At 33.7% G+C, this 10172-nt stretch overlaps 2 protein-coding genes across 3 annotated transcripts; one reads left to right on the forward strand and one right to left on the reverse strand.

The window, feature by feature from the left end:
* The first annotated feature begins 1481 nt into the window (after window positions 1–1481).
* Window positions 1482–5028, forward strand: LOC108780544 (uncharacterized). Of its 2 annotated transcripts, none has more exons than XM_018548298.1 (6): window positions 1482–1744; window positions 1840–1908; window positions 1989–2174; window positions 2603–2798; window positions 4527–4708; window positions 4792–5028. In XM_018548298.1, exons 3-6 carry the CDS (start codon window positions 2003–2005, stop codon window positions 5001–5003), a joined length of 762 nt encoding a protein of 253 aa, XP_018403800.1. In that variant the 5' UTR covers window positions 1482–1744; window positions 1840–1908; window positions 1989–2002; the 3' UTR covers window positions 5004–5028. The 2 variants fall into 2 exon arrangements, with proteins under 2 accessions (XP_018403800.1, XP_018403801.1); XM_018548299.1 differs by having other exon boundaries at window positions 4527–4641; window positions 4792–4906.
* Window positions 5029–5843: 815 nt separating this feature from the next.
* Window positions 5844–8841, reverse strand: LOC108780545 (uncharacterized). Its single transcript, XM_018548300.1, has 4 exons — window positions 8557–8841; window positions 8277–8469; window positions 7094–7718; window positions 5844–6595 (listed from the first exon to the last, which is right to left on the reverse strand). Exons 1-3 carry the CDS (start codon window positions 8574–8576, stop codon window positions 7251–7253), a joined length of 681 nt encoding a protein of 226 aa, XP_018403802.1. The 5' UTR covers window positions 8577–8841; the 3' UTR covers window positions 5844–6595; window positions 7094–7250.
* Between the last annotated feature and the right edge of the window lie 1331 nt (window positions 8842–10172).

Consider the following 10172-nt stretch of genomic DNA (forward strand, 5'->3'; position numbering starts at 1 on the left):
AGTCTGTCTGTTATACTTTTACTAGAATATCCCGATTTTTAATAACTGTAATAATTGACTTTACACTTATAATAAATTGCATAATACAATTGTCATTATCAACCAGGGGAGTGGTGGGAGTTGCAACGTAAAATGAAATTAATTTAATTAAAATATTTATTATTTTATATATGTATAATATATATATATATATTATTTTATAATATAAACGTTTATTATATATATTATGTTTTACATATTAATTTTGTATATTATTGTAGAACCTCTACCGCGACCTTGTCCATGACCTCATCCACGTCCTCTTCCCCTTTTCCATCGTTTTGCTGAAATAAAGAAATTAATTTGTTATTATAATTATAATTGTTATAATTTTATTTTGCCATCTTTACAAATCTCTTTGAATATTATATAAAAAAAAAACAGTGTCCTGTGGAAAGAAGATGAATAGCAATCATACATGCAGACGAAAAGTAACTCTTGTATAATACAATTTTTGTCTACTTGTAGAATTGGCATTTATCTTCATTCCTCAAGATACTACCCTTTTTTCTAGGGCATTCGGTCCAGGATAATTATAGTATACGGAAGTAAGCTATATTCCTGGATTATTCAACCTCAATATTCTTTGAGCTTACGTGACAATAGCGTTATGTATGATTTTTCGAGCATATCTGCCGTCAGGATGCAAACCCATACAGCGGAATAGCGTAACGCGGAACGAGAGTAGAACCAATCACGAGATTCTCTAGAAACACGGAATGCTCGTTATTGGTTCTGCTCTCGTTCCGCGTTACGCTATTCCGCTGCATGGGTTTGCACCCTCACAGAAACTGATAACAAGGTTGGATAATCCAGGAAATGATTCTACTGTATATTGTTATTTTGTAATAAATACTTACGTCTCATTATAAGCTCTTGTGTATTTGATGACTGAGGGTACTGTCCCATGATACGGAAATTACACCGGAACGGAACAGTGAGACCAATCAGATCTCTGCAATCATTACTCTACTTTCCTTTCTGCGATTGTGATTGATCTCACTGTTCCGTTCCGGTGTAATTTCCGTATCATGGGACAGCACCCTGAGGGAGCCGTCCCATGGAGCGTTTCTCAATACGTACGTATTGACGGATCAATGCGTCGACCAATCACCGACGATCCGCCGTTTTACATCCGAGCCGTAGAATTTGTCCAAGAATCGAAATGAGCACGGTAAACTGATGAATTGGCGAACCCAGGCGAACCGTTTAAGCGCGCAATAGTGTTCTGTATACGAAATTTGTGTTTATTGAAGAAAGTTCTTTCGTAAAGCAAAAAAAGAATCTAAATCATTAAAATAAAAGCGGAACATGGCAAATATAGAAAATATACCACCCAATGTAACTGTAAGTAATAAGTACTACATATTATATATACTTCTTGTATTAGAGGTTGTGACTGTGTTCCGTTATGTACTGCAAAATTTATAGTACTAAAAATCTATAGTATACGTAACGCGAACTATTAATTTTCAGTACTTGCAGTGAATAACGAAACAGAGCCTATATTTATATTCGAAGTAAAAAAAAATGAATGTAACGAGGAACTGTCCTTATTTGCGATGCATTTTTTTGCAGAAATGTGGACATTGTGGCTGGGTAATTACTGCCTTGATTAGGAAAAATATTAAAGATCATAACTGTTTTAGCTTATTTGATGAAGCCACTCATGTGTTGTGCTCTGATGGCAACAGCATATTAATGTGTAAAGTATCATGACAAGAAAATGCAAAATTATGTTGGATATGTTTAATTAATATAATGAAATTAATTGATTATATTATGCACATTATTTTACAGTTGACAAGGACAAGTTTGTCAGTGCTTCGAATGATGAAGTAGAAGAATTGCAACAGAGTTAAAGATCAAGTAGGTTGGGAAGAAAAGATTTTTGCATCTCTGTTGTCCATGTGCTAAATTGTAAAATTAATTCTTTCATTATTGTTCAGATACAAAAGGTAAGATGACGAAGACTGTGAAGTCCGGAGGGAAACAAATCGAAAACGAGTACAATGAAAAACTGATAGCTGCAGTCCAAGAACGGCCACCATTATATGATTGCCGATTGCCTCTAAAAAGTCGGAATAATCTTAAAAAAGAAGCATTGTGGAAAGAGGTTGCGAATATCGTACAAGGTATGTTGTACACAAACACAGAGTTGTTAATTCCAAAATACGCAATTACTCTTCATAGCTCATCCTTGCTTATCCATCAGTAACATCATCCTCTAATTTTAAATTTGTTAACCTTCGAAATGTCACTAATCTTTTCAAAATTGAGAATTGAAGAAGACAAACGTAAAATAAAGTCAAAAGTTTGACATGAAGGCTTCTTTCTAGTTTTTTCTTTTCAATTCTTAACCAATTTCTCTGGGTTTTTTTTTTTTTATAAATTTAGGAACATAATAACGTATTCGAATTGTATGGTATTAACGCATTGGAGGTCGTTTTGAGGATGGAAAGTTATGAACTTGACGAATCTATAGACCGGGAGATCTCTTGATTTAAATTATCAATCACATATGCAAAATGTAATATTTATTGTACTTTTGTACTAAACATAGGGGACGATGACTGTGATAGAGTCCGTAAAAGATGGACGCAATTGAGAGACAGCTATGTGAAGGCAAGGCGTAAGAAAAGACAGTATATCCCAAGTGGATCAGCAGCTGCAGCAGCTGACGAATTGAAAAATACGAAATTCTCGTTTACTTGGTTCAACCAATTGCAATTTCTTGACGACGTACTGCAGCAAGTACCGTAAGTTGTAATACTTGTATGTTAAAAATATATATTTTACATAAGGTATACGTAGAACTTTTTGGAAACTATTTAAAAAATTATTCTTGAACTACGCAATTGAAGTTGTGTACGAGTATATCATTGGTCACGTTCAGCAGACTCAATTGTTGCGGAGCGGATCCGTGAGCGCTCGCTACTATTGGTATATTCTTTTAGATCATCCAATAGCAGTGAGCGTTCACGGATCCGCTCCGCAACAGTTGAGTCTGCTGAACGCGACCATTGGGTTCATCCAGAAGCATGACCGCTCAGTGAGCTTTTTTATTTGATTGGCATATTCCATTAGATCTAAAAATATAAACTAAACAGATACAAGAGCTCACTGAGCGCTCAGTGAGCGGTCGTGTTTCTGGATGCACCTATTAAGCCTATCGCATATGAAATGCATAATAGAACATGAGCATAAAACTGTTGAACCAATAAGCATTCAGCATAAAGTTGCCATATTGATTAACATAAGATGCTCATTGGTCCAGCGGTCTTATGTTTATGTACTGTTTGCATTCCATGTGCGATAGGCTTTAGATTTGTTCTTTTTCGCTGCACTGTCTATACTGATGCACACAGTACAATAAATTGAAGGGAAACAAATGTACGTCCGACTCGCTTCAACTTATTGCACTGTGTTCATAGTGCAACGCAAAGAAACAAACCTCTTTCTAATTAGCTTAAGGACAGGGTTAACAAAAATTTAAATGAAAACTATTTGTATAATATTTTTGGCTACTTCGTCCACATGATTGCACAAGAAAGATAATTTACCAAAAAAAGTAGCCTTATTCATAAGAAAAATGTCAAGATATGTTAGTATTTGAATATGTTTCATCAATACCTTTCCGTAACTCCCTGCGATGAATTTTTCAATTACTCTAGAACTTTTCAGGGTGCATTCGGAACTATATCGAAAAATTTCATTTTCTTTAAAATGAGGTGCCAACTTCACATAGATATTTTTCATAGGTATGCAATTTAAACTCGAGATCCATGGAACCAAAACAAAAACAGTAAAATTTTGCCTCTTTTCATATTGTATCCCTGAAAAAAATAAAATTCACAATTTTTAATTTCTTCACTATTTTGATATTTTTCTTTTTTTTTTGAAATTTTACTTTTTTTATCTCTCAGTGACGTAATACAAAAAAAAAACAATAATTTTACTGTTCTTTTTCATGCATGGTTTCATATGTAGTTTAAATTACATACTTTTTTGATAAAAAGTTCATTGTAAGAAGGTGCAGAATAGGTATAAATGACGAAAATAACGGATAGTTTTTTGTGGATGAGGCAAATATTTTTCTTTCAATATACATAATTACATGAAGTAACAATAAACAATAGCAAAAAATTAAATTTTAATACTTCAATAATTTAAAAAATCAATTTTATGCAAAAATTGTATTAATATAAAATCTATTATAATTTTTTAATATTATATTACAATTAATAATTATTAATATTATTAATATTATAATAATTAATATTTTTTTATGATATTGTAATGATATGTAGGTTAATTTTTCAATCTACCCTGCCCTTAGGTTAGATTATTTTTCTTGCATGGGGATTGATGTCAGGTAACATTAGTAAAATTTAAGTTATGTACAAAGAACTGTTAGTAACATTTTGCATAGCCGCACAAAAGGTTCCGTCAAGTTATGATGCTAATATTCGTACTTATATGTGTAGCACTGACAGTAATTTTGAAGATAACACTGTTTTTGATATTGAAGAAACACATATTGCCTGTGAAGAACACAGAGCAAGTTCCGAGATTTCCATTTCCGAAACATCAAATATTTCTGTAAGTAGCCAATTTGGGTCTACCGACGAGCCTTTACATTCAAAACTTAATCAACGAGCTTCAAAAAGTAATTTCTGTAATAATGTACTGACTATTGACATTATGCAAATAATGATGTAATGTTTTTATCTGTTATTTATATTTGTGCAGAAAGAAAAATTGCCGATGAGGATAGTGACATAAAAAAAGCAATTCTTGCTGCTCTTGATTCGGAACCACAGTCAAAACAGGACGCTGTTAATGGATTTTTCCTACAAATTGGAGATCGATTACGAGCTCTTCCGGTACGCGAGAGACATGCATTTGAAGTTCGGATCTTATCGCAACTATATGACCTAGAATCAGAACTATTTATCGTTTAAAAAATATATTTAGGCGAATGAAAACAAGGCAAATTTTCGTAAATTTTTTTTAAAGGAAAGGATTATCCGATTATTTTTAAAGTTAAGATAAAGTTTATTGTTACTTGTCTTTTGTTTGTTTATTGTTAGATTTGAGAAATCCATTTGACAACTCGCTTCGCACAGACTACTGTAAGTCCGCTATTTTTTAATTTAAAAAAAGAATTGCCTAAATGTATTTTCCTCCTTAATGTTTGGTGCTATATGATTATTTCAAATGATTTAAATCTTATTAGTAGTACTTTTAACTCTATTGATTATAATATATTGATATATATTTATACATTTCAAAATAAACTTTATAATGACATGTTATACATATAAAATGCAATGTAATAATCAAATCTGAAGCATCGTCTTGAGGGAGTCATTGAACAAGAAAATGTGATACGTATGCGCGGTGGAAAAATAAAGATAAAAGACTACACATTGTAATGTCCTGTTTATGCAAAAAGTGTTGACATTTTTGTGAAGAAAATCTTTTCGAGATGTCTCTAATGTCTTCATACAGAATAAAAGCTTTTTATATATAAATACTGTTACGAAATTTTTATCTTAAGGGTAGGGCAATACGGGAGAATGAAATCGAAAACTGTGCAATATTGTTTAAATTTGGTCCACATAATTATATGTAATTAAAACATTCTCATCTTTATAAAACTGTTAATTGAATTTCTTTATCGAATTTACTAATAATTTAACTTGTAGAAAAATTGTACAAGCAATTTTTTATAAAGAATAGGAATTTATTTGATTTTTCTTCTTAACACATTTTTAATACCATATAAAAAATGTACCGCACACTGTGTACACAAAAAGTCACATAAAACTGTAAATATCACAAAAATCGATAGTGTATGCTAAAAATCGTTATTCGTAGCCTTTCTCCACTGAAATTCTATTTGACCAATACCTATAAAAAAGTCTGCGAATGCATTGCGAACTTCTATACCACTGTTATTTTCTTCTTCAGCCTCTTCTTCTTCTAGTGAGGACAGTTCATAATTCATATTTCAAGTTTCAGCACTGACGCGTGTATAATAAATCTTCGAATACAATTCTTCCTCTGAATCTATTATAAAATTATGTAAAACTATTGTAGCCTTGATCATTCTTCGTGCGTTTTTTACACTTGCAATAATCGATTTTCTGTATATTCTCCATCTTGTAACAAGAATTCCAAATGCACTCTCTACTACGCGTCGTGCTCGACTTAGTCTATAATTGAATACTTTTTTTCTTAAATCTAAATTGCTACTCCGGGGAAACGGTCGCATCATGTATCGTGATAGAGGAAATGCTTCGTCACCTAAAAGCACGTATGGCAGTACAGGCCCATTGCTTTCCAATCGTTCACCATTTGGGATCTGGAATTGTTGTTCGTCAAAATATTTGCCCATTATACTATTTCGGAAAACTCCTCCGTCACTGTTTCTGCCTTGTGCTCCGATATCGACCATAGTAAACCTATACTTCGCATCATTGATAGCCATAAGGTTAATACTATGACGCCCTTTATAATTATAATAAAGTGATCCACTGTTTGGTGGAGCCTGCAATAAAACCATATTAAAAATGGGCGCGTTCAGCGGATTCAACAGTTGAGATGAACGCTCGCTGTTATTGGTGTATTCTTCTAGATCTAAAATTCTGATGATCTAAAAGAATACACCAATAACAGCGAGCGCTCACTCAACTGTTAAGTCCGCTGAACGCGCCCAATATGAATAATATTATATATTAGGCAAACTTTTCAAACTTATATCGTCAATTTAGTTACATTTATTGTCTGCGATACAGAAATGTGACACAAAATTATGATTACAAACAAAATTAATTTATAAACAGTAAATTATGTTTGCACTATTGCAAATGAACAAACATTCGAATTTTCAGCAATTCCAAAACAAATATTGCTTAAACTAGTAATCCTGAAACTGGTATACTTTGTATTGATATGATATTCTGCTAAGATGGATATATTTAATTGGTTATGTCATGAATAAAATAAATTGGTTATAAACTACAGTTATTTATATTAAACAACATACCTGTATTTCTACATGCTTGCCGTCGATACAGCCAATGCAGTTTGGGAAATTCCACATATCATCAAAATCTTGGGCAACATTTTGCCAACTCTTCAGAATATCCTTCATAAATACTTTTTCCTTTAAAACTGACCAAATTGCATCACACGTTCTTGAATTATTTTTGACACAGTATTGTGAGCAACGCGAAAAGCATACGAGATGGATACCATGCTATCTCCGCAAGGTACCGCACAGTTATGTATAAACGTGTTTCAGCTGAGATCGCCTTTCTGACATTACTGTTCTTTGTTATCAATGGCCCTACAAGATCAAACAGTTTCTTCAAAACAACAGAATCCATCCGAAAATAGTTCCTAAATTTTTCTTCATCATTTTGCTGCATCTCTTTTACTAAGTTATTGCTTGCTCCTTGCAGTAGACGTCGTTGCTCACTAAATATCATCCTTACCCAAAACTGTCGTTTTTTTTGACAGCCATTTTTAGTTAAAACATTGTACAAAGCATATAATTGCAGAAGCTTTCGACGTAATCTTCTTTTTACAGATGGTTGATTACATCGCTTGAAGCGATGCGCTATCGTTCCCATGGCAAGTAATATGTTTTCTGTATTATCCATGTTTTTCTGCAAAATTATACACAAATATTAATTTTTGTTTAGAAAAGTATTTAATAATTTATTGTGAACATCATGTTTATGGCATAATAAAAAATCATATACATAATATACGATTCTTAGTACATATTTTACTATAATACAATTATGGATATGTGTTACCTTTTCGTCAATCTTCGATATTTATATCACAAACTTCAATTACATTTACTTGAGGCAACTAATTAACAATGACGTAGCTAATTGAATTGTTTCCTTTAAGATTATTTACTCGATATTTACATTATACAATCTATATATGTATGTCATCCGTTGTTTAGCTTCCGTTAAATTTTTTTTCCACTGTCCCATGCAACACATTTTACGTATACGGTTCAGCGGATCACCAATTATGAACAACTTTTAAGGTTATTTTGTAAACGGATCTAGCGGAAAAATTCCGTAATTGGTGCTCCGATCATCCGTTTACGTTCGATCCGCTGCATGGGACAGTGGAACAAAAGTTTCCCGTAAGCAAAACGACGGATCATCGGTGATTGGTCGACGCATTGATCCGTCAATACGTACGTATTGAGAAACGCTCCATGGGACGGCTCCCTGAGGCTGACGTTGGGACTGGTCGGTCGTCGGTATGGGTTCAGCCGGCTTTGACGAGCCGGACAACTGTGGCCGCGATGGTGGATTTGTAGCAGCGAGTTGCCGCTGCAAATTCTTTATTTCAGCTTGGAGAGCTGCTACTTTGTTTGAGGTGTCAGTATTACTGCAAAAGGAAGTAACATTTTTGTTACAGAAAGTTTATTAAATAAAAATAATAAAATATTATTTGTGAATGTATAATAATACTTACATTTCCGTTTCCTCTTCCATTTGTTCTTCTGCAATCCTGTATTATAAGCTTGGCCAGTCGTATTAGGCAGTACGCACAGTCTTCTTCTTCTTCTTCTTCTTCTACTATATATTATTATAAATCTTCTTCTATTAATGGCTCCCGCCTTCAAAATATGTAATAGGAGGTCGATACGGCCAGATCACGTCTCAAAAGTAAATCGTACATACAAAGGAAACGAAAGGGTGATGCAATACCCGCGAAAATGCAATAAACAGATAATTGGCGCCAGGCGCCAGTGTTAGTTTACATGCAGCGCGGAACGCGGTACGCGGTACGCGGTAGGCGGTAAGGGTCTGAGCACAAGCACTGCCGTAATATTTTACGACATACTTAAGTTGTAGACGTAAATAACGCACAAGCTTTGGCGTATCGGCGTATGACGTGTTTATGTACATTATTGACATATCTTTCGATAGCGTGCATAAACACGTCATACGCCGATACGTCAAAGCTTGTGCGTTATTTACATTTACAACTTAAGTTGTCGTAAAATGTTACGGCAGTGCTTGTGCTCAGACCCTAAAGCTTAGAACATATAGTACTGGAAGGAGCATATAGTCTCTTGAAAGTGAAGGCGAGTAGATTGACAGAGAGAAATAGATCAAGATCGTAGTTGGTAATGCGCATGACTGTAGGGAGGGAATGCGCGCGCAAGCGAATTATACACAGCTGTCAGCTGCAGTATACATTTGATATATGAATTTAAGGTTAAAGTGAAAAGGCTAATAAATTTCAATTTATAATAAGAAAAACATTTAAGTGACAGCCAAGTGATAATTTATACATTTATTAAATGATGAATAAAAAACGTCTTTGAGTGCTAATGATAAATTATATTTATTTATTGGTTATTGAACAATATAAGTTTTGTATATTTGTGCCTGATATAATTATCTTTTTCACAAATTTGTTTATTCGTATAATGGATTCGAATTTTTAGATATTAAAGAGTAATTACAAAAACTAACCTCAAAACTAACATTATAAATTCCGTATATTAATACTATACTCACAAATAATTAAACTTACAAGTGATATGAAGACGCCTGATTTTCTTCTTTGCAAATATAGCAATACATTGCCACAAATCACTTATAATTTTTACTCATAGAACCAAACAGAACCAAACACAGTTCGCAAATAATTAACGTGATTTCTAGCATCCACGGTGGATAATCCACCGCGCACACGTATGGAGTATGCGCATTACAATCTACGATCTTAAAGCGGGGAGCACAGACTTTTGCATAACGCATAAAGCATGTGCATAAGGAATTTCATTGGTCCATTTTCTTATGCATGAGTCAATGGACCAATCAAATTCTTTATGTATATGGTTTATGCGTTATGCAAAAGTCTGTGCTCCCCGCTTTAATCTCTCCATCCTTGTCAATCTTCTCGGCTTCAACCGAATGTATGTATGTATTTACAGGGACCATATGCCTATGCTCCTTCCAGAACTATATGTTCTAAGCGGTAAAGTAACTAGAAACCGCGCGCAGTAAGCCGCGCTAATTTTCTCCTATTATTACATGGAGCCAAAACTGCGCGGAAAAGCGGCACGGACTAGTGAC

Source organism: Cyphomyrmex costatus, unplaced genomic scaffold (genome assembly GCF_001594065.2).
Source record: "Cyphomyrmex costatus isolate MS0001 unplaced genomic scaffold, Ccosl1.0 scaffold718, whole genome shotgun sequence".
Classification (NCBI taxonomy): domain Eukaryota; kingdom Metazoa; phylum Arthropoda; class Insecta; order Hymenoptera; family Formicidae; genus Cyphomyrmex; species Cyphomyrmex costatus.

Bases quoted from the DNA above. Each gene is read 5' to 3' on its own strand.
- LOC108780544 (XM_018548298.1), top strand. From the start codon at position 2,003: ATGACGAAGACTGTGAAGTCCGGAGGGAAACAAATCGAAAACGAGTAC. The intron at 2,175-2,602 runs GTATGTTGTACA...TACTAAACATAG, and splicing joins GGTTGCGAATATCGTACAAG to GGGACGATGACTGTGATAGA. The intron at 2,799-4,526 runs GTAAGTTGTAAT...TTATATGTGTAG, and splicing joins GACGTACTGCAGCAAGTACC to CACTGACAGTAATTTTGAAG.
- LOC108780545 (XM_018548300.1), bottom strand. From the start codon at position 8,576: ATGGAAGAGGAAACGGAAAT. The intron at 8,470-8,556 runs GTAAGTATTATT...TTCCTTTTGCAG, and splicing joins ATGGAAGAGGAAACGGAAAT to TAATACTGACACCTCAAACA. The intron at 7,719-8,276 runs GTACGTATTGAC...ATAATTTTGCAG, and splicing joins CATGGAGCGTTTCTCAATAC to AAAAACATGGATAATACAGA.